Source organism: Phyllobates terribilis, unplaced genomic scaffold, assembly GCF_046119375.1.
Source record: "Phyllobates terribilis strain yellow unplaced genomic scaffold, ASM4611937v1 Scaffold_25__1_contigs__length_18738178, whole genome shotgun sequence".
In the NCBI taxonomy this organism is placed as follows: domain Eukaryota; kingdom Metazoa; phylum Chordata; class Amphibia; order Anura; family Dendrobatidae; genus Phyllobates; species Phyllobates terribilis.
The window spans coordinates 16,226,223-16,250,258 of record NW_027362785.1 but is presented as its reverse complement, the minus strand read 5'-3'; the positions used below and the strand labels follow the sequence as shown (position 1 = coordinate 16,250,258).

Genomic DNA, 24,036 nt, shown 5'->3' with positions numbered 1-24,036 from the left:
TGGTCCTATGTATGGATGAGAGATGGGCCCAGACTGGTCCTATGTATGGATGAGAGAAGGGCCCCAGACTGGTCCTATGTATGGATGAGAGAAGGGCCCCAGACTGGTCCTATGTATGGATGAGAGATGGGCCCAGACTGGTCCTATGTATGGATGGGAGAAGGGCCCCAGGCTGGTCCTATGTATGGATGAGAGAAGGGCCCCAGACTGGTCCTATGTATGGATGAGAGAAGGGCCCCAGGCTGGTTCTATGTATGGATGAGAGAAGGGCCCGGGGCTGGTCCTATGTATGGATGAGAGAAGGGCACCAGGCTGGTCCTATGTATGGATGAGAGAAGGGCCCCAGACTGGTCCTATGTATGGATGAGAGAAGGGCCCCAGGCTGGTCCTATGTATGGATGGGAGAAGGGCCCCAGACTGGTCCTATGTATGGATGAGAGAAGGGCCCCAGACTGGTCCTATGTATGGATATGAGAAGGGCCCCAGACTGGTCCTATGTATGGATGAGAGAAGGGCCCCAGACTGGTCCTAAGTATGGATGAGAGAAGGGCCCCAGACTGGTCCTATGTATGGATGAGAGAAGGGCCCCAGACTGGTCCTATGTATGGATATGAGATGGGCCCCAGACTGGTCCTATGTATGGATATGAGATGGCCCGAGGCTGGTCCTATGTATGGATGAGAGAAGGGCCCCAGACTGGTCCTATGTATGGATATGAGATGGGCCCCAGGCTGGTCCTATGTATGGATGAGAGAAGGGCCCCAGACTGGTCCTATGTATGGATGAGAGATGGGCCAAGACTGGTCCTATGTATGGATGAGAGAAAGGCCCCAGACTGGTCCTATGTATGGATGAGAGAAGGGCCCCAGACTGGTCCTATGTATGGATGAGAGAAGGGCCCCAGACTGGTCCTATGTATGGATATGAGATGGACCCCGGGCTGGTCCTATGTATGGATGAGAAGGGCCCCCGGGCTGGTCCTATGTATGGATGAGAGAAGGGCCCCGGGCTGGTCCTATGTATGGATGAGAGAAGGGCCCCCGACTGGTCCTATGTATGGATATGAGATGGGCCCCAGGCTGGTCCTATGTATGGATGAGAGAAGGGCCCCAGGCTGGTCCTATGTATGGATGAGAGAAGGGCCCCAGGCTGGTCCTATGTATGGATATGAGAAGGACCCCAGACTGGTCCTATGTATTGATGAGAGAAGGGCCCCAGACTGGTCCTATGTATGGATGAGAGAAGGACCCCTGACTGCTCATATGTATGGATATGAGAAGGACCCCAGACTGGTCCTATGTATGGATATGAGAAGGGCCCCCGACTGGTCCTATGTATGGATGAGAGAAGGGCCCCAGACTGGTCCTATGTATGGATATGAGATGGGCCCCAGGCTGGTCCTATGTATGGATATGAGAAGGGCCCCAGACTGGTCCTATGTATGGATGAGAGAAGGGCCCCAGACTAGTCCTATGTATGGATGAGAGAAGGGCCTCAGACTGGTCCTATGTATGGATATGAGAAGGGCCCCAGACTGGTCCTATGTATGGATGAGAGAAGGGCCCCAAGCTGGTCCTATGTATGGATATGAGATGGGCCCCAGGCTGGTCCTATGTATGGATGAGAAGGGCCCCAGACTGGTCCTATGTATGGATATGAGATGTGCCCCAGACTGGTCCTATGTATGGATATGAGATGGACCCCAGACTGGTCCTATGTATGGATGAGAGAAGGGCCCCAGGCTGGTCCTATGTATGGATGAGAGAAGGGCCCCAGACTGGTCCTATGTATGGATGAGAGAAGGGCCCCAGACTGGTCCTATGTATGGATATGAGAAGGGCCCCAGACTGGTCCTATGTATGGATGAGAGAAGGGCCCCAGACTGGTCCTATGTATGGATGAGAGAAGGGCCCCAGACTGGTCCTATGTATGGATGAGAGAAGGGCCCCAGACTGGTCCTATGTATGGATATGAGATGGCCCCAGGCTGGTCCTATGTATGGATATGAGATGGGCTCCAGGTTGGTCCTATGTATGGATGAGAGAAGGGCCCCAGACTGGTCCTATGTATGGATATGAGATGGACCCCGGGCTGGTCCTATGTATGGATGAGAAGGGCCCCCGGGCTGGTCCTATGTATGGATGAGAGAAGGGCCCCGGGCTGGTCCTATGTATGGATGAGAGAAGGGCCCCCGACTGGTCCTATGTATGGATATGAGATGGGCCCCAGGCTGGTCCTATGTATGGATATGAGAAGGGCCCCCGACTGGTCCTATGTATGGATGAGAGAAGGGCCCCAGGCTGGTCCTATGTATGGATGAGAGAAGGGCCCCAGGCTGGTCCTATGTATGGATGTCACGGGTGTGGCGCCACGAAGATCGTCACGATTACACAGCCTGACTTCTCGCAGCTGACTTTTTGGTGCTTGGTGTTTTCGGCAGTGAGGGAGTTAATTCTCTCTCTCTCTGTGCTAGACGAGGTCCAGCCTCGCCCAGCTGCAATCAATGTTGCTGTAATGAGACTCCTTCATATGCCTGCTGGTCTGTTTGGGAAGTGTCGGTGAAAGCATTTCACACAGACTTACAGAGCGGATCGTTGTATTTGGAGTTTCTGAGATAAGTGTATTTGGAGTGTTTTTTCCCTTCCTTGCTTTATCATTTATCTCCTTTCCCGTTGGAGTTCCCTCTGTTGTAGTTGTGTAGTTTTTGTATGCAAGGTGGTTTTGGTTTTTCCCTTGTACTGTCTCGTTCGTCTAAGTACTGTGTGTGGGCATATTGTTACTTGTCCTCTTTTGTTGTGATCGGGGTCCTTCTCAGGACTAGATTACTTAGGTGCAGGGATCCTCAGGAGGTAGGGGTTACGCTGGCGGCCTGGACCTCTGTACCTTTAACAGTACCTCCAGGTTGAGGGATTAGTCAGGGCCCCAGCTTAGGGTCAGCTTAGGCTCCCTACCTCCAGTATACAGAGACAGCGTGACAATGGATGAGAGAAGGACCCCTGACTGGTCCTATGTATGGATGAGAGAAGGGCCCCAGACTGCTCCTATGTAAGGATGAGAGAAGGGCCCCAGGCTGGTAATATGTATGGATGAGAGAAGGGCCCCAGGCTGGTCCTATGTATGGATGAGAGAAGGGCCCCAGACTGGTCCTATGTATGGATATGAGATGGACCCCGGGCTGGTCCTATGTATGGATGAGAAGGGCCCCCGGGCTGGTCCTATGTATGGATGAGAGAAAGGCCCCAGACTGGTCCTATGTATGGATATGAGATGGACCCCGGGCTGGTCCTATGTATGGATGAGATGGACCATGGGCTGGTCCTATGTATGGATGAGAGAAGGGCCCCGGGCTGGTCCTATGTATGGATGAGAGAAGGGCCCCAGACTGGTCCTATGTATGGATGAGATGGACCCCAGGCTGGTCCTATGTATGGATGAGATGGGCCCCAGGCTGGTCCTATGTATGGATGAGATGGGCCCCAGGCTGGTCCTATGTATGGATGAGAGAAGGGCCCCGGTTGGTCCTATGTATGGATATGAGATGGACCCCGGGCTGGTCCTATGTATGGATGAGATGGACCCTGGGCTGGTCCTATGTATGGATGAGATGGGCCCCAGGCTGGCCCTATGTATCGATGAGAGAAGGGCCCCAGACTGGTCCTATGTATGGATATGAGATGGACCCCGGGCTGGTCCTATGTATGGATGAGATGGACCCTGGGATGGTCCTATGTATGGATGAGAGAAGGGCCCCGGGCTGGTCCTATGTATGGATGAGAGAAGGGCCCCAGACTGGTCCTATGTATGGATGAGATGGACCCCAGGCTGGTCCTATGTATGGATGAGATGGGCCCCAGGCTGGTCCTATGTATGGATGAGAGAAGGGCCCCAGGCTGGTCCTATGTATGGATGAGATGGACCCCAGACTGGTCCTATGTATGGATGAGATGGACCCCAGGCTGGTCCTATGTATGGATGAGATGGACCCCAGGCTGGTCCTATGTATGGATGAGATGGACCCCGGGCTGGTCCTATGTATGGATGAGATGGACCCCGGGCTGGTCCTATGTATGGATGAGAGATGGACCCCGGGCTGGTCCTATGTATGGATGAGAGATGGACCCCGGGCTGGTCCTATGTATGGATGAGATGGACCCCGAGCTGGTCCTATGTATGGATGAGATGGACCCCGAGCTGGTCCTATGTATGGATGAGATGGACCCAGGGCTGGTGCTATGTATGGATGAGATGGACCCCGGGCTGGTCCTATGTATGGATGAGATGGACCCCGGGCTGGTCCTATGTATGGATGAGAGAAGGACCCCTGACTGGTCCTATGTATGGATGAGATGGACCCCGGGCTGGTCCTATGTATGGATGAGAGATGGACCCCGGGCTGCTCCTATGTATGGATGAGAGAAGGACCCCGGGCTGCTCCTATGTATGGATGAGAGAAGGACCCCTGACTGGTCCTATGTATGGATGAGAGAAGGACCCCTGACTGGTCCTATGTATGGATGAGAGAAGGACCCCTGACTGGTCCTATGTATGGATGAGATGGACCCCGGGCTGGTCCTATGTATGGATGAGATGGACCCCGGGCTGCTCCTATGTATGGATGAGAGAAGGACCCCGGGCTGGTCCTATGTATGGATGAGAGAAGGACCCCAGACTGGTCCTATGTATGGATGAGATGGACCCCAGGCTGGTCCTATGTATGGATGAGAGAAGGGCCCCAGACTGGTCCTATGTATGGATGAGATGGACCCCGGGCTGGTCCTATGTATGGATGAGATGGACCCCGGGCTGGTCCTATGTATGGATGAGATGGACCCCGGGCTGGTCCTATGTATGGATGAGATGGACCCCGGGCTGGTCCTATGTATGGATGAGATGGACCCCGGGCTGGTCCTATGTATGGATGAGATGGACCCCGGGCTCGTCCTATGTATGGATGAGATAAGGGCCCCAGACTGGTCCTATGTATGGATGAGAGAAGGACCCCGGGCTGGTCCTATGTATGGATGAGAAGGACCCCAGGCTGGTCCTATGTATGGATGAGAAGGACCCCGGGCTGGTCCTATGTATGGATGAGATGGACCCCGGGCTGGTCCTATGTATGGATGAGATGGACCCCGGGCTGGTCCTATGTATGGATGAGATGGACCCCGGGCTGGTCCTATGTATGGATGAGATGGACCCCGGGCTGGTCCTATGTATGGATGAGATGGACCCCGGGCTGGTCCTATGTATGGATGAGATGGACCCCGGGCTGGTCCTATGTATGGATGAGATGAACCCCGGGCTGGTCCTATGTATGGATGAGATGGACCCCGGGCTGGTCCTATGTATGGATGAGATGGACCCCGGGCTGGTCCTATGTATGGATGAGATGGACCCCGGGCTGGTCCTATGTATGGATGAGATGGACCCCGGGCTGGTCCTATGTATGGATGAGATGGACCCCGGGCTGGTCCTATGTATGGATGAGATGGACCCCGGGCTGGTCCTATGTATGGATGAGATGGACCCCGGGCTGGTCCTATGTATGGATGAGAGAAGGGCCCCAGACTGGTCCTATGCATGGATGAGAGAAGGGCCCCAGACTGGTCCTATGCATGGATGAGAGAAGGGCCCCAGACTGGTCCTATGTATGGATGAGAGAAGGGCCCCAGGCTGGTCCTATGTATGGATGAGAGAAGGACCCCAGATTGGTCCTATGTATGGATGAGAAGGACCCCGGGCTGGTCCTATGTATGGATGAGATGGACCCCGGGCTGGTCCTATGTATGGATGAGAAGACCCCCCGGGCTGGTACTATGTATGGATGAGATGGACCCCGGGCTGGTCCTATGTATGGATGAGATGGACCCCGGGCTGGTCCTATGTATGGATGAGATGGACCCCGGGCTGGTCCTATGTATGGATGAGATGGACCCCGGGCTGGTCCTATGTATGGATGAGATGGACCCCGGGCTGGTCCTATGTGTGGATGAGATGGACCCCGGGCTGGTCCTATGTATGGATGAGACGGCCCCCCGGGCTGAGGTTGCCCCTCGTTCTAGTTGGTAGCACAGTCCTCCTGTGTCCTAATGTTGAGCAGTAGAGTGCCAGCTGACTGTTTACTATACTGACTGGCAGAGTAGTGAAGCACGGAGTATTCGGGGGGCCGGGGCTGACTGTGCCACTCACCTGACAGGTGGTGACCGCCAGCGAGGACTCCTCACTCACAGTGTGGGACGTGGAAACCGGAAATAAATCCCTGCTGCTCCAAAATGTCCACGGAGAAGAGGGAATCACATGTATGACCCTCGACACCTCCCAGAGGAAGCTAGTGACCGGGGCCAGGAACGGGACCATCAAGGTAAAACACAGCCAAGTGCTCCATCCTCTAGACCGCCAGGACAAAGCGCTCGCTGCATCCTCCAGACAGCCAGGACAAGGCGCTCGCTGCATCCTCCAGACAGCCAGGACAAGGCGCTCGCTGCATCCTCCAGACAGCTAGGACACGGCGCTCGCTGCATCCTCCAGACAGCCAGGACAAGGTGCTCGCTGCATCCTGCAGACAGCCAGGACAAAGCGCTCGCTCCATCCTGCAGACAGCTAGGACAAAGCGCTCGCTCCATCCTCCAGACAGCCAGGACAAGGCGCTCGCTCCATCCTGCAGACAGCCAGGACAAGGCGCTCGCTCCATCCTGCAGACAGCCAGGACAAGGCGCTCGCTCCAACCTCCAGACAGCCAGGACAAGGCGCTCGCTCCAACCTCCAGACAGCCAGGACAAGGCGCTCGCTCCATCCTGCAGACAGCCAGGACAAAGCGCTCGCTCCATCCTGCAGACAGCCAGGACAAGGCGCTCGCTCCATCCTGCAGACAGCCAGGACAAGGCGCTCGCTCCATCCTCCAGACAGCCAGGACAAGGCGCTCGCTGCATCCTCCAGACAGCTAGGACAAGGCGCTCGCTGCATCCTCCAGACAGCTAGGACACGGCGCTCGCTGCATCCTCCAGACAGCCAGGACAAAGCGCTCGCTCCATCCTCCAGACAGCCAGGACAAGGCGCTCGCTGCATCCTCCAGACAGCCAGGACAAGGCGCTCGCTGCATCCTCCAGACAGCCAGGACAAGGCGCTCGCTGCATCCTCCAGACAGCCAGGACAAGGCGCTCGCTGCATCCTCCAGACAGCCAGGACAAGGCGCTCGCTGCATCCTCCAGACAGCCAGGACAAAGCACTCGCTCCATCCTCCAGACAGCTAGGACACGGCGCTCGCTCCATCCTCCAGACAGCCAGGACAAGGCGCTCGCTGCATCCTCCAGACAGCCAGGACAAGGCACTCGCTGCATCCTCCAGACAGCCAGGACAAGGCGCTCGCTGCATCCTCCAGACAGCCAGGACAAGGCGCTCGCTGCATCCTCCAGACAGCCAGGACAAGGCGCACGCTGCATGCTCCAGACAGCCAGGACAAGGCGCACGCTGCATGCTCCAGACAGCCAGGACAAGGCGCTCGCTGCATCCTCCAGACAACCAGGACAAGGCGCTCGCTGCATCCTCCAGACAGCCAGGACAAGGCACTCGCTCCATCCTCCAGACAGCCAGGACAAGGCGCTCGCTCCATCCTCCAGACAGCCAGGAAAAGGTGCTCGCTGCATCCTCCAGACAGCCAGGACAAGGTGCTCGCTGCATCCTCCAGACAGCCAGGACAAGGCGCTCGCTCCAGACAGCCAGGACAAGGCGCTCGCTGCATCCTCCAGACAACCAGGACAAGGCGCTCGCTGCATCCTCCAGACAGCCAGGACAAGGCGCTCGCTCCATCCTCCAGACAGCCAGGACAAGGCGCTCGCTGCATCCTCCAGACAGCCAGGACAAGGCGCTCGCTGCATCCTCCAGACAGCCAGGACAAGGCGCTCGCTGCATCCTCCAGACAGCCAGGACAAGGCGCTCGCTGCATCCTCCAGACTACCAGGACAAGGCGCTCGCTGCATCCTCCAGACAGCCAGGACAAGGTGCTCGCTGCATCCTGCAGACAGCCAGGACAAAGCGCTCGCTCCATCCTGCAGACAGCTAGGACAAAGCGCTCGCTCCATCCTCCAGACAGCCAGGACAAGGCGCTCGCTCCATCCTGCAGACAGCCAGGACAAGGCGCTCGCTCCATCCTGCAGACAGCCAGGACAAGGCGCTCACTCCATCCTCCAGACAGCCAGGACAAGGCGCTCACTCCATCCTCCAGACAGCCAGGACAAGGCGCTCGCTGCATCCTCCAGACAGCCAGGACAAGGCGCTCGCTGCATCCTCCAGACAGCCAGGACAAAGCGCTCGCTCCATCCTCCAGACAGCCAAGACAAAGCGCTCGCTCCATCCTCCAGACAGCCAGGACAAAGCGCTCGCTGCATCCTCCAGACAGCCAGGACAAGGCGTTCACTGCATCCTCCAGACAGCCAGGACAAGGCGTTCACTGCATCCTCCAGACAGCCAGGACAAGGCTTTCGATCCATCCTCCAGACAGCCAGGACTAGGCGCTCGCTGCATCCTCCAGACAGCCAGGACAAAGCGCTCGCTCCATCCTCCAGACAGCCAGTACAAGGCGCTCGCTGCATCCTCCAGACAGCCAGGACAAGGTGCTCAAACCATCCTCCAGACAGCCAGGACAAGGCGCTCACTGCATCCTCCAGACAGCCAAGACAAAGCGCTCGCTGCATCCTCCAGACAGCCAGGACAAGGCGCTCGCTGCATCCTCCAGACAGCCAGGACAAGGCGCTCGCTCCATCCTCCAGACAGCCAAGACAAAGCGCTCGCTCCATCCTCCAGACAGCCAGGACAAGGCGCTCGCTCCATCCTCTAGACAGTCAGGACAAGGCGCTCGCTGCATCCTCCAGACAGCCAGGACAAAGCGCTCGCTGCATCCTCCAGACAGCCAGGACAAAGCGCTCGCTGCATCCTCCAGACAGCCAGGACAAAGCGCTCGCTGCATCCTCCAGACAGCCAGGACAAGACGCTCGCTGCATCCTCAAGACAGCCAGGACAAAGCGCTTGCTCCATCTTCCAGACAGTCAGGACAAAGCGCTCGCTGCATCCTCCATAGTCAGGACAAGTCGCTCGCTGCATCCTCCAGACAGCCAGGACAAGGCGTTCGCTCCATCCTCCAGACAACCAGGACAAATCGCTCGCTGCATCCTCCAGACAGCCAGGACTAAGCGCTCACTGCATCCTCCAGACAGCCAGGACAAGGCGTTCGCTGCATCCTCCAGACAGCCAGGACAAAGCGCTCGCTGCATCCTCCAGACAGCCAGGACAAAGCGCTCGCTGCATCCTCCAGAGAGCCAGGACAAAGCGCTCACTCCATCCTCCAGAGATCCAGGACAAAGCGCTCACTCCATCCTCCAGACAGTCATGACAAAACGCTCGCTCCATCCTCCAGACAGCCAGGACAAGGCGCTCGCTGCATCCTCCAGACAGCCAGGACAAAGCGCTCGCTGCATCCTCCAGACAGCCAGGACAAAGCGCTTGTTCCATTCTCCTGACAGCCAGGACAAAGCTCTCACTCCATCCTCCAGACAGCCTGGACAAGGCGCTCACTCCATCCTCCAGAGATCCAGGACAAAGCGCTCACTCCATCCTCCAGACAGTCAGGACAAAACGCTCGCTCCATCCTCCAGACAGCCAGGACAAGGCGCTCGCTGCATCCTCCAGACAGCCAGGACAAGGCGTTCGCTGCATCCTCCAGACAACCAGGACAAATCGCTCGCTGCATCCTCCAGACAGCCAGGACTAAGCGCTCACTGCATCCTCCAGACAGCCAGGACAAGGCGTTCGCTGCATCCTCCAGACAGCCAGGACAAAGCGCTCGCTGCATCCTCCAGACAGCCAGGACTAAGCGCTCACTGCATCCTCCAGACAGCCAGGACAAAGCGCTCGCTGCATCCTCCAGACAGCCAGGACAAAGCGCTTGTTCCATTCTCCTGACATCCAGGACAAAGCTCTCACTCCATCCTCCAGACAGCCTGGACAAGGCGCTCACTCCATCCTCCAGAGATCCAGGACAAAGCGCTCACTCCATCCTCCAGACAGTCAGGACAAAACCCTCGCTCCATCCTCCAGACAGCCAGGACAAGGCGCTCGCTCCATCCTCCAGAGAGCCAGGACAAAGCGCTCACTCCATCCTCCAGACAGCCAGGACAAGGCGTTCACTCCATCCTCCAGACAGCCAGGACAAAGCGCTTGTTCCATTCTCCTGACAGCCAGGACAAAGCTCTCACTCCATCCTCCAGACAGCCAGGACAAGGCGCTCAATCCATCCTCCAGAGAGCCAGGACAAAGCGCTCACTCCATCCTCCAGACAGTCAGGACAAAGCGCTCGCTCCATCCTCCAGACAGCCAGGACAAAGCACTCGCTCCATCCTCCAGACTGCCAGGACAAAGCGCTCGCTCTGTCTCCAGACAGTCAGGACAAAGCGCTCGCTCCATCCTCCAGACAGTCAGGACAAAGCGCTCGCTCCATCCTCCAGACAGTCAGGACAAAGCGCTCGCTCCATCCTCCAGACTGCCAGGGCAAAGCGCTCGCTCCATCCTCCAGACTGCCAGGACAAGGCGCTCGCTGCATCCTCCAGACAGCCAGGACAAGGCGCTCACTCCATCCTCCAGACAGCCAGGACAAAGCGCTCGCTCCATCCTCCAGAAAGCCAGGACAAGACGCTCGCTCCATCCTCCAGAAAGCCAGGACAAAACGCTCGCTCCATCCTCCAGACAGCCAGGACAAGGCGCTCGCTCCATCCTCCAGAGAGCCAGGACAAAGCGCTCACTCCATCCTCCAGACAGCCAGGACAAGGCGTTCACTCCATCCTCCAGACAGCCAGGACAAAGCGCTTGTTCCATTCTCCTGACAGCCAGGACAAAGCTCTCACTCCATCCTCCAGACAGCCAGGACAAGGCGCTCAATCCATCCTCCAGAGAGCCAGGACAAAGCGCTCACTACATCCTCCAGACAGTCAGGACAAAGCGCTCGCTCCATCCTCCAGACAGCCAGGACAAAGCACTCACTCCATCCTCCAGACAGCCAGGACAAGGCGCTCACTCCATCCTCCAGACAGCCAGGGCAAAGCGCTCGCTCCATCCTCCAGACTGCCAGGACAAGGCGCTCGCTGCATCCTCCAGACAGCCAGGACAAGGCGCTCACTCCATCCTCCAGACAGCCAGGACAAAGCGCTCGCTCCATCCTCCAGAAAGCCAGGACAAGACGCTCGCTCCATCCTCCAGAAAGCCAGGACAAAGCGCTCATTCTATCCTCCAGACAGCCAGGACAAGGCGCTCGCTCCATCCTCCAGACAGCCAGGACAAAGCGCTCGCTGCATCCTCCAGACAGCCAGGACAAGGCGCTCGCTGCATCCTCCAGACAGCCAGGACAAAGCGCTCGCTGCATCCCATCCTCCAGACAGCCAGGACAAGGCGCTCGCTGCATCCTTCAGACAGCCAGGACAAAGCGCTCGCTGCATCCCATCCTCCAGACAGCCAGGACAAGGCGCTCACTGCATCCTTCAGACAGCCAAGACAAAGCGCTCGCTCCATCCCATCCTCCAGACAGCCAGGACAAGGCGCTCACTGCATCCTCCAGACAGCCAGGACAAAGCGCTCACTGCATCCTCCAGACAGCCCGGACAAAGCGCTCGCTCCATCCCATCCTCCAGACAGTCAGGACAAGGCGCTCACTGCATCCTCCAGACAGCCAGGACAAAGCGCTCGCTGCATCCTCCAGACAGCCAGGACAAGGCGCTCGCTCCATCCTCCAGAAAGCCAGGACAAAGCGCTCATTCTATCCTCCAGACTGCCAGGACAAAGCGCTTGTTCCACTCTCCAGACAGCCAGGATAAGGCGCTCGCTGCATCCTCCAGACAGCCAGGACAAGGCGCTCGCTGCATCCTCCAGACAGCCAGGACAAAGCGCTCGCTGCATCCCATCCTCCAGACAGCCAGGACAAGGCGCTCGCTGCATCCTCCAGACAGCCAGGACAAAGCGCTCGCAGCATCCTCCAGACAGCCAAGACAAAGCGCTCGCTCCATCCCATCCTCCAGACAGTCAGGACAAGGCGCTCACTGCATCCTCCAGACAGCCAGGACAAAGCGCTCACTGCATCCTCCAGACAGCCAGGACAAGGCGCTCACTCCATCCTCCAGACAGCCAGGACAAGGCGCTCGCTCCATCCTCCAGACAGCCAGGACAAGGCGCTTGCTGCATCCTCCAGTCAGCCAGGACAAGGCGCTCACTCCATCCTCCAGACAGCCAGGACAAGCCGCTCACTGCATCCTCCAGGCAGCCAGGACAAAACACTCGCTGCATCCTCCATACAGTCAGGACAAGGCGCTCGCTCCATCTTCCAGACAGCCAAGACAATGCGCTCGCTGCATCCTCCAGACAGCTAGGACAAAGCGCTCGCTCCATCTTCCAGACAGTCAGGACAAGGCCCTCGCTGCATCCTCCATACAGTCAGGACAAGGCGCTCGCTGCATCCTCCAGACAGCCAGGACAAAGCGCTCACTGCATCCTCCAGACAGCGAGGACAAGGCGCTCGCTCCATCCTCCAGACAGCCAGGACAAAGCGCTCGCTCCATCCTCCAGACAGCCAGGACAAAGCGCTCGCTGCATCCTCCAGACAGCCAGGACAAAGCGATCGCTGTATCCTCCAGACAACCAGGACAAAGCGCTCACTGCATACTCCAGACAGCCAAGACCAGGCGCTCGCTCCATCCTCCAGACAGCCAGGACAAAGCTCTCACTCCATCCCCCAGACAGCCAGGACAAAGCACTCGCTCCATCCTCCAGACAGCCAGGACAAAGCGCTCGCTGCATCCTCCAGACAGCCAGGACAAGGCGCTCGCTGCATCCTCCAGACAGCCAGGACAAGGCGCTCACTCCATCCTCCAGACAGCCAGGACAAGGCGCTCGCTCCATCCTCCAGACAGCCAGGACAAAGCGCTCACTCCATCCTCCAGACAGCCAGGACAAAGCGCTCCCTCCATCCTCCAGACAGCCAGGACAAAGCGCTCGCTCCATCCTCCAGACAGCCAGGACAAAGCGCTCGCTCCATCCTCCAGACAGCCAGGACAAAGCGCTCGCTCCATCCTCCAGACAGCCAGGACAAGGCGCTCACTTCATCCTCCAGACAGTCAGGACAAGGCGTTCGCTGCATCCTCCAGACAGCCAGGACAAAGCGCTCGCTGCATCCTCCAGACAGCCAGGACAAAGCGCTCGCTGCATCCTCCAGACAGCCAGGACAAAGCGCTTGTTCCACTCTCCAGACAGCCAGGACAAGGCGCTCGCTGCATCCTCCGGACAGCCAGGACAAGGCGCTCGCTGCATCCTCCAGACAGCCAGGACAAGGCGCTCGCTGCATCCTCCAGACAGCCAGGACAAAGCGCTAGCTGCATCATCCAAACAGCCAGGACAAAGCGCTCGCTCCATCCCATCCTCCAGACAGCCAGGACAAGGTGCTCGCCCCATCCTCCAGACAGCCAGGACAAAGCGCTCACTCCATCCTCCAGACAGCCAGGACAAAGCGCTCCCTCCATCCTCCAGGCAGCCAGGACAAAGCGCTCCCTCCATCCTCCAGGCAGCCAGGACAAAGCGCTCACTCCATCCTCCAGACAGCCAGGACAAAGCGCTCACTCCATCCTCCAGACAGCCAGGACAAAGCGCTCGCTCCATCCTCCAGACAGCCAGGACAAGGCGCTCGCTCCATCCTCCAGACAGCCAGGACAAAGCGCTCGCTCCATCCTCCAGACAGCCAGGACAAAGCGCTCGCTCCATCCTCCAGACAGCCAGGACAAGGCACTCGCTCCATCCTCCAGACAGCCAGGACAAAGCGCTCGCTCCATCCTCCACACAGCCAGGACAAGGCGCTTGCTGCATCCTCCAGACAGCCTGGACAAAGCGCTCGCTCCATCCTCCAGACAGCCAGGACGAAGCGCTCGCTCCATCCTCCAGACAGCCAGGACAAGGCGCTCGCTCCATCCTCCAGACAGCCAGGACAAAGCGCTCGCTGCATCCTCCAGACAGCCAGGACAAAGCGCTCGCTGCATCCTCCAGACAGCCAGGACAAAGCGCTCGCTGCATCCTCCAGAGAGCCAGGACAAAGCGCTTGTTCCATTCTCCTGACAGCCAGGACAAAGCTCTCACTCCATCCTCCAGACAGCCTGGACAAGGCGCTCACTCCATCCTCCAGAGATCCAGGACAAAGCGCTCACTCCATCCTCCAGACAGTCAGGACAAAACGCTCGCTCCATCCTCCAGACAGCCAGGACAAGGCGCTCGCTCCATCCTCCAGAGAGCCAGGACAAAGCGCTCACTCCATCCTCCAGACAGCCAGGACAAGGCGTTCACTCCATCCTCCAGACAGCCAGGACAAAGCGCTTGTTCCATTCTCCTGACAGCCAGGACAAAGCTCTCACTCCATCCTCCAGACAGCCAGGACAAGGCGCTCAATCCATCCTCCAGAGAGCCAGGACAAAGCGCTCACTACATCCTCCAGACAGCCAGGACAAAGCGCTCGCTCCATCCTCCAGACAGCCAGGACAAAGCACTCACTCCATCCTCCAGACAGCCAGGACAAGGCGCTCACTCCATCCTCCAGACAGCCAGGGCAAAGCGCTCGCTCCATCCTCCAGACTGCCAGGACAAGGCGCTCGCTGCATCCTCCAGACAGCCAGGACAAGGCGCTCACTCCATCCTCCAGACAGCCAGGACAAAGCGCTCGCTCCATCCTCCAGAAAGCCAGGACAAGACGCTCGCTCCATCCTCCAGAAAGCCAGGACAAAGCGCTCATTCTATCCTCCAGACAGCCAGGACAAGGCGCTCGCTCCATCCTCCAGACAGCCAGGACAAAGCGCTCGCTGCATCCTCCAGACAGCCAGGACAAAGCGCTCGCTGCATCCCATCCTCCAGACAGCCAGGACAAGGCGCTCGCTGCATCCTTCAGACAGCCAGGACAAAGCGCTCGCTGCATCCTCCAGACAGCCAAGACAAAGCGCTCGCTCCATCCCATCCTCCAGACAGCCAGGACAAGGCGCTCACTGCATCCTCCAGACAGCCAGGACAAAGCGCTCACTGCATCCTCCAGACAGCCCGGACAAAGCGCTCGCTCCATCCCATCCTCCAGACAGTCAGGACAAGGCGCTCACTGCATCCTCCTGACAGCCAGGACAAAGCGCTCGCTGCATCCTCCAGACAGCCAGGACAAGGCGCTCGCTCCATCCTCCAGAAAGCCAGGACAAAGCGCTCATTCTATCCTCCAGACTGCCAGGACAAAGCGCTTGTTCCACTCTCCAGACAACCAGGACAAGGCGCTCGCTGCATCCTCCAGACAGCCAGGACAAGGCGCTCGCTGCATCCTCCAGACAGCCAGGACAAAGCGCTCGCTGCATCCCATCCTCCAGACAGCCAGGACAAGGCGCTCGCTGCATCCTCCAGAAAGCCAGGACAAAGCGCTCGCAGCATCCTCCAGACAGCCAAGACAAAGCGCTCGCTCCATCCCATCCTCCAGACAGTCAGGACAAGGCGCTCACTGCATCCTCCAGACAGCCAGGACAAAGCGCTCACTGCATCCTCCAGACAGCCAGGACAAGGCGCTCACTCCATCCTCCAGACAGCCAGGACAAGGCGCTCGCTCCATCCTCCAGACAGCCAGGACAAGGCGCTTGCTGCATCCTCCAGTCAGCCAGGACAAGGCGCTCACTCCATCCTCCAGACAGCCAGGACAAGCCGCTCACTGCATCCTCCAGGCAGCCAGGACAAAACACTCGCTGCATCCTCCATACAGTCAGGACAAGGCGCTCGCTCCATCTTCCAGACAGCCAAGACAATGCGCTCGCTGCATCCTCCAGACAGCCAGGACAAAGCGCTCGCTCCATCTTCCAGACAGTCAGGACAAGGCGCTCGCTGCATCCTCCATACAGTCAGGACAAGGCGCTCGCTGCATCCTCCAGACAGCCAGGACAAAGCGCTCACTGCATCCTCCAGACAGCGAGGACAAGGCGCTCGCTCCATCCTCCAGACAGCCAGGACAAAGCGCTCGCTCCATCCTCCAGACAGCCAGGACAAAGCGCTCGCTGCATCCTCCAGACAGCCAGGACAAAGCGATCGCTGTATCCTCCAGACAACCAGGACAAAGCGCTCACTGCATACTCCAGACAGCCAAGACAAGGCGCTCGCTCCATCCTCCAGACAGCCAGGACAAAGCTCTCGCTCCATCCCCCATGACAGCCAGGACAAAGCACTCGCTCCATCCTCCAGACAGCCAGGACAAAGCGCTCGCTGCATCCTCCAGACAGCCAGGACAAGGCGCTCGCTGCATCCTCCAGACAGCCAGGACAAGGCGCTCACTCCATCCTCCAGACAGCCAGGACAAGGCGCTCGCTCCATCCTCCAGACAGCCAGGACAAGGCGCTCGCTCCATCCTCCAGACAGCCAGGACAAAGCGCTCGCTCCATCCTCCAGACAGCCAGGACAAGGCGCTCACTTCATCCTCCAGACAGTCAGGACAAGGCGTTCGCTGCATCCTCCAGACAGCCAGGACAAAGCGCTCGCTGCATCCTCCAGACAGCCAGGACAAAGCGCTCGCTGCATCCTCCAGACAGCCAGGACAAAGCGCTTGTTCCACTCTCCAGACAGCCAGGACAAGGCGCTCGCTGCATCCTCCAGACAGCCAGGACTAAGCGCTCACTGCATCCTCCAGACAGCCAGGACAAGGCGTTCGCTGCATCCTCCAGACAGCCAGGACAAAGCGCTCGCTGCATCCTCCAGACAGCCAGGACTAAGCGCTCACTGCATCCTCCAGACAGCCAGGACAAAGCGCTCGCTGCATCCTCCAGACAGCCAGGACAAAGCGCTTGTTCCATTCTCCTGACATCCAGGACAAAGCTCTCACTCCATCCTCCAGACAGCCTGGACAAGGCGCTCACTCCATCCTCCAGAGATCCAGGACAAAGCGCTCACTCCATCCTCCAGACAGTCAGGACAAAACCCTCGCTCCATCCTCCAGACAGCCAGGACAAGGCGCTCGCTCCATCCTCCAGAGAGCCAGGACAAAGCGCTCACTCCATCCTCCAGACAGCCAGGACAAGGCGTTCACTCCATCCTCCAGACAGCCAGGACAAAGCGCTTGTTCCATTCTCCTGACAGCCAGGACAAAGCTCTCACTCCATCCTCCAGACAGCCAGGACAAGGCGCTCAATCCATCCTCCAGAGAGCCAGGACAAAGCGCTCACTCCATCCTCCAGACAGTCAGGACAAAGCGCTCGCTCCATCCTCCAGACAGCCAGGACAAAGCACTCGCTCCATCCTCCAGACTGCCAGGACAAAGCGCTCGCTCTGTCTCCAGACAGTCAGGACAAAGCGCTCGCTCCATCCTCCAGACAGTCAGGACAAAGCGCTCGCTCCATCCTCCAGACAGTCAGGACAAAGCGCTCGCTCCATCCTCCAGACTGCCAGGGCAAAGCGCTCGCTCCATCCTCCAGACTGCCAGGACAAGGCGCTCGCTGCATCCTCCAGACAGCCAGGACAAGGCGCTCACTCCATCCTCCAGACAGCCAGGACAAAGCGCTCGCTCCATCCTCCAGAAAGCCAGGACAAGACGCTCGCTCCATCCTCCAGAAAGCCAGGACAAAACGCTCGCTCCATCCTCCAGACAGCCAGGACAAGGCGCTCGCTCCATCCTCCAGAGAGCCAGGACAAAGCGCTCACTCCATCCTCCAGACAGCCAGGACAAGGCGTTCACTCCATCCTCCAGACAGCCAGGACAAAGCGCTTGTTCCATTCTCCTGACAGCCAGGACAAAGCTCTCACTCCATCCTCCAGACAGCCAGGACAAGGCGCTCAATCCATCCTCCAGAGAGCCAGGACAAAGCGCTCACTACATCCTCCAGACAGTCAGGACAAAGCGCTCGCTCCATCCTCCAGACAGCCAGGACAAAGCACTCACTCCATCCTCCAGACAGCCAGGACAAGGCGCTCACTCCATCCTCCAGACAGCCAGGGCAAAGCGCTCGCTCCATCCTCCAGACTGCCAGGACAAGGCGCTCGCTGCATCCTCCAGACAGCCAGGACAAGGCGCTCACTCCATCCTCCAGACAGCCAGGACAAAGCGCTCGCTCCATCCTCCAGAAAGCCAGGACAAGACGCTCGCTCCATCCTCCAGAAAGCCAGGACAAAGCGCTCATTCTATCCTCCAGACAGCCAGGACAAGGCGCTCGCTCCATCCTCCAGACAGCCAGGACAAAGCGCTCGCTGCATCCTCCAGACAGCCAGGACAAGGCGCTCGCTGCATCCTCCAGACAGCCAGGACAAAGCGCTCGCTGCATCCCATCCTCCAGACAGCCAGGACAAGGCGCTCGCTGCATCCTTCAGACAGCCAGGACAAAGCGCTCGCTGCATCCTCCAGACAGCCAAGACAAAGCGCTCGCTCCATCCCATCCTCCAGACAGCCAGGACAAGGCGCTCACTGCATCCTCCAGACAGCCAGGACAAAGCGCTCACTGCATCCTCCAGACAGCCCGGACAAAGCGCTCGCTCCATCCCATCCTCCAGACAGTCAGGACAAGGCGCTCACTGCATCCTCCAGACAGCCAGGACAAAGCGCTCGCTGCATCCTCCAGACAGCCAGGACAAGGCGCTCGCTCCATCCTCCAGAAAGCCAGGACAAAGCGCTCATTCTATCCTCCAGACTGCCAGGACAAAGCGCTTGTTCCACTCTCCAGACAGCCAGGACAAGGCGCTCGCTGCATCCTCCGGACAGCCAGGACAAGGCGCTCGCTGCATCCTCCAGACAGCCAGGACAAGGCGCTCGCTGCATCCTCCAGACAGCCAGGACAAAGCGCTAGCTGCATCATCCAAACAGCCAGGACAAAGCGCTCGCTCCATCCCATCCTCCAGACAGCCAGGACAAGGTGCTCGCCCCATCCTCCAGACAGCCAGGACAAGGTGCTCACTCCATCCTCCAGACAGCCAGGACAAAGCGCTCACTCCATCCTCCAGACAGCCAGGACAAAGCGCTCACTCCATCCTCCAGACAGCCAGGACAAAGCGCTCCCTCCATCCTCCAGGCAGCCAGGACAAAGCGCTCACTCCATCCTCCAGACAGCCAGGACAAAGCGCTCGCTCCATCCTCCAGACAGCCAGGACAAAGCGCTCGCTCCATCCTCCAGACAGCCAGGACAAGGCGCTCGCTGCATCCTCCAGACAGCCAGGACAAAGCGCTCGCTCCATCCTCCAGACAGCCAGGACAAAGCGCTCGCTCCATCCTCCAGACAGCCAGGACAAGGCGCTCGCTCCATCCTCCAGACAGCCAGGACAAAGCGCTCGCTCCATCCTCCACACAGCCAGGACAAGGCGCTCTCTGCATCCTCCAGACAGTCAGGACAAGTCACTCTCTGCATCCTCCAGACAGTCAGGACAAGGCCCTCACTCCATCCTCCAGACAGCCAGGACAAGGCGCTCGCTCCATCCTCCAGACAGCCAGGACAAGGCGCTCGCTCCATCCTCCAGACAGCCAGGACAAGGCGCTCTCTGCATCCTCCAGACAGCCAGGACAAGGCGCTTTCTGCATCCTCCAGACAGTCAGGAAAAGGCGCTCACTCCATCCTCCAGACAGCCAGGACACGGCGCTTGCTCCATCCTCCAGACAGCCAGGACAAAGCGCTCGCTCCATCCTCCAGACAGCCAGGACAAGGCGCTCTCTGCATCCTCCAGACAGCCAGGACAAAGCGCTCGCTGCATCCTCCAGACAGCCAGGACAAAGCGCTCGCTGCATCCTCCAGACAGTCAGGACAAAGCGCTCGCTGCATCCTCCAGACAGCCAAGACAAGGCGCTCGCTGCATCCTCCAGACAGTCAGGACAAAGCGCTCGCTGCATCCTCCAGACAGCCAGGACAAAGCGCTCACTCCATCCTCCAGACAGCCAGGACAAAGCGCTCGCTGCATCTTCCAGACAGCCAGGACAAAGCGCTCACTCCATCCTCCAGACAGCCAGGACAAAGCGCTCGCTGCATCCTCCAGGCAGCAAGGACAAAGCGCTCACTCCATCCTCCAGACAGCTCACTCCATCCTCCAGACAGCCAGGACAAAGCGCTTACTCCATCCTCCAGACAGCCAGGACAAAGCGCTCCCTCCATCCTCCAGACAGCCAGGACAAGGCGCTCACTGCATCCTCCAGACAGCCAGAACAAGGCGCTCGCTCCATCCTCCAGACAGCCAGGACAAAGCGCTCGCTCCATCCTCCAGACAGCCAGGACAAGACGCTCGCTCCATCCTCCAGACAGCCAGGACAAGGCGCTCGCTCCATCCTCCACACAGCCAGGACAAGGCGCTTACTGCATCCTCCAGACAGCCTGGACAAAGTGCTCGCTCCATCCTCCAGACAGCCAGGACGAAGCGCTCGCTCCATCCTCCAGACAGCCAGGACAAGGAGTTCGCTGCATCTTCCAGACAGTCAGGACAAAGCACTCGCTGCATCCTCCAGACAGCCAGGACAAAGCACTCGCTGCATCCTACAGACAGCCAGGACAAGGCGCTCGCTCCATCCTCCAGACAGCCAGGACAAGGCGCTCTCTGCATCCTCCAGACAGTCAGGACACGGCGCTCGCTCCATCCTCCAGACAGCCAGGACAAAGCGCTCGCTGCATCCTCCAGACAGCCAGGACAAGGCGCTCGCTGTATCCTCCAGACAGCCAGGACAAGGCGCTCGCTGCATCCTCCAGACAGCCAGGACAAAGCGCTCGCTCCATCCTCCAGACAGCCAGGACAAAGCGCTCGCTCCATCCTCCAGACAGCTAAGACAAAGCGCTCGCTCCATCCTCCAGACAACCAGGACTAGGCGCTCACTCCATCCTCCAGACAGTCAGGACAAAGCACTCGCTGCATCCTCCAGACAGCCAGGACAAAGCACTCACTCCATCCTCCAGACAGCTAAGACAAAGCGCTCGCTCAATCCTCCAGACAACCAGGACAAAGCACTCACTCCATCCTCCAGACAGTCAGGACAAAGCACTCGCTGCATCCTCCAGACAGCCAGGACAAAGCACTCACTCCATCCTCCAGACAGCCAGGACAAGGCGCTCGCTCCATCCTCCAGACAGCCAGGACAAGGCGCTCTCTGCATCCTCCAGACAGTCAGGACACGGCGCTCGCTCCATCCTCGAGACAGCCAGGACAAAGCGCTCCCTCCATCCTCGAGACAGCCAGGACAAAGCGCTCCCTCCATCCTCCAGACAACCAGGACAAAGCACTCACTCCATCCTCCAGACAGTCAGGACAAAGCACTCACTCCATCCTCCAGAGAGCCAGGACAAAGCACTCACTCCATCCTCCAGACAGCCAGGACAAGGCGCTCGCTCCATCCTCCAGACAGCCAGGACAAGGCGCTCTCTGCATCCTCCAGACAGTCAGGACACGGCGCTTGCTCCATCCTCCAGACAGCCAGGACAAAGCGCTCGCTCCATCCTACAGACAGCTAGGACACGGCGCTCGCTCCATCCTCCAGACAGCCAGGACAAAGCGCTCGCTCCATCCTACAGACAGCTAGGACACGGCGCTCGCTGCATCCTCCAGACAGCCAGGACAAAGCGCTCGCTCCATCCTCCAGACAGCCAGGACAAGGCGCTCGCTGCATCCTCCAGACAGCCAGGACAAAGCGCTCGCTGCATCCTCCAGACAGTCAGGACAAAGCGCTCGCTGCATCCTCCAGGCAGCCAGGACAAAGCGCTCGCTCCATCCTCCAGACAGCCAGGACAAAGCGCTCGCTCCCTGCTCCAGACAGCCAGGAAAAAGCGCTCCCTCCATCCTCCAGACAGCCAGGACAAGGCGCTCGCTGCATCCTCCAGACAGCCAGAACAAGGCGCTCGCTGCATCCTCCAGACAGCCAGAACAAGGCGTTCGCTCCATCCTCCAGACAGCGAGGACAAAGCGCTCGCTCCATCCTCCAGACAGCCAGGACAAGGCGCTCGCTCCATCCTCCAGACAGCCAGGACAAAGCGCTCGCTCCATCCTCCAGACAGCCTGGACAAAGTGCTCGCTCCATCCTCCAGACAGCCAGGACGAAGCGCTCGCTCCATCCTCCAGACAGCCAGGACAAAGCGCTCGCTGCATCCTCCAGACTGCCAGGACAAAGCGCTCGCTCCATCCTCCAGACAGCCAGGACAAGGCGCTCTCTGCATCCTCCAGACAGCCAGGACAAGGTGCTCGCTGCATCCTCCACACAGCCAGGACAAAGCGCTCGCTGCATCCTCCAGACAGTCAGGACAAAGCGCTCGCTGCATCCTCCAGACAGCCAAGACAAGGCGCTCGCTGCATCCTCCAGACAGTCAGGACAAAGCGCTCGCTGCATACTCCAGACAGCCAGGACAATGCGCTCGCTCCATCCTCCAGACAGCCAGGACAAGGCGTTCGCTGCATCTTCCAGACAGTCAGGAGAAAGCACTCGCTGCATCCTCCAGACAGCCAGGACAAAGCACTCGCTGCATCCTACAGACAGCCAGGACAAGGCGCTCACTCCATCCTCCAGACAGCCAGGACAAGGCGCTCTCTGCATCCTCCAGACAGTCAGGACACGGCGCTCGCTCCATCCTCCAGACAGCCAGGACAAAGCGCTCGCTGCATCCTCCAGACAGCCAGGACAAGGCGCTCGCTGCATCCTAAAGACAGCCAGGACAAGGCGCTCGCTGCATCCTCCAGACAGCCAGGACAAAGCGCTCGCTCCATCCTCCAGACAGCCAGGACAAAGCGCTCGCTCCATCCTCCAGACAGCTAAGACAAAGCGCTCGCTCCATCCTCCAGACAACCAGGACAAGGCGCTCACTCCATCCTCCAGACAGTCAGGACAAAGCACTCGCTGCATCCTCCAGACAGCCAGGACAAAGCACTCACTCCATCCTCCAGACAGCTAAGACAAAGCGCTCGCTCCATCCTCCAGACAACCAGGACAAAGCACTCACTCCATCCTCCAGACAGTCAGGACAAAGCACTCGCTGCATCCTCCAGACAGCCAGGACAAAGCACTCACTCCATCCTCCAGACAGCCAGGACAAGGCGCTCGCTCCATCCTCCAGACAGCCAGGACAAGGCGCTCTCTGCATCCTCCAGACAGTCAGGACACGGCGCTCGCTCCATCCTCCAGACAGCCAGGACAAAGCGCTCGCTCCATCCTACAGACAGCTAGGACACAGCGCTCGCTGCATCCTCCAGACAGCCAGGACAAAGCGCTCGCTCCATCCTCCAGACAGCCAGGACAAGGCGCTCGCTGCATCCTCCAGACAGCCAGGACAAAGCGCTCGCTGCATCCTCCAGACAGCCAGGACAAAGCGCTCGCTGCATCCTCCAGACAGTCAGGACAAAGCGCTCACTGCATCCTCCAGGCAGCCAGGACAAAGCGCTCGCTCCATCCTCCAGACAGCCAGGAAAAAGCGCTCCCTCCAGACAGCCAGGACAAGGCGCTCGCTGCATCCTCCAGACAGCCAGAACAAGGCGCTCGCTGCATCCTCCAGACAGCCAGAACAAGGCGCTCGCTGCATCCTCCAGACAGCCAGAACAAGGCGTTCGCTCCATCCTCCAGACAGCCAGGACAAAGTGCTCGCTCCATCCTCCAGACAGCCAGGACAAGGCGCTCGCTCCATCCTCCAGACAGCCAGGACAAAGCGCTCGCTCCATCCTCCAGACAGCCTGGACAAAGTGCTCGCTCCATCCTCCAGACAGCCAGGACGAAGCGCTCGCTCCATCCTCCAGACAGCCAGGACGAAGCGCTCGCTGCATCCTCCAGACTGCCAGGACAAAGCGCTCGCTCCATCCTCCAGACAGCCAGGACAAGGCGCTCTCTGCATCCTCCAGACAGCCAGGACAAGGTGCTCGCTGCATCCTCCACACAGCCAGGACAAGGCGCTTGCTGCATCCTCCAGACAGCCTGGACAAAGTGCTCGCTCCATCCTCCAGACAGCCAGGACAAGGCGCTCGCTCCATCCTCCAGACAGCCAGGACAAGGCGCTCGCTCCATCCTCCAGACAGCCAGGACAAGGC

The 24,036-nt window shown here is 59.0% G+C and overlaps 1 protein-coding gene across 1 annotated transcript in view; it reads left to right on the top strand.

The window, feature by feature from the left end:
• The window catches only part of LOC141176408 (cilia- and flagella-associated protein 337-like), a 421,035-nt gene that overhangs the window by 102,774 nt on the left and 294,225 nt on the right, over positions 1 to 24,036 (top strand). The window contains exon 10 of the mRNA XM_073660392.1: positions 6,197 to 6,361. Coding sequence (XP_073516493.1) covers positions 6,197 to 6,361 — 165 coding nt within the window. The remainder of the gene's footprint in view (positions 1 to 6,196; positions 6,362 to 24,036) is intronic.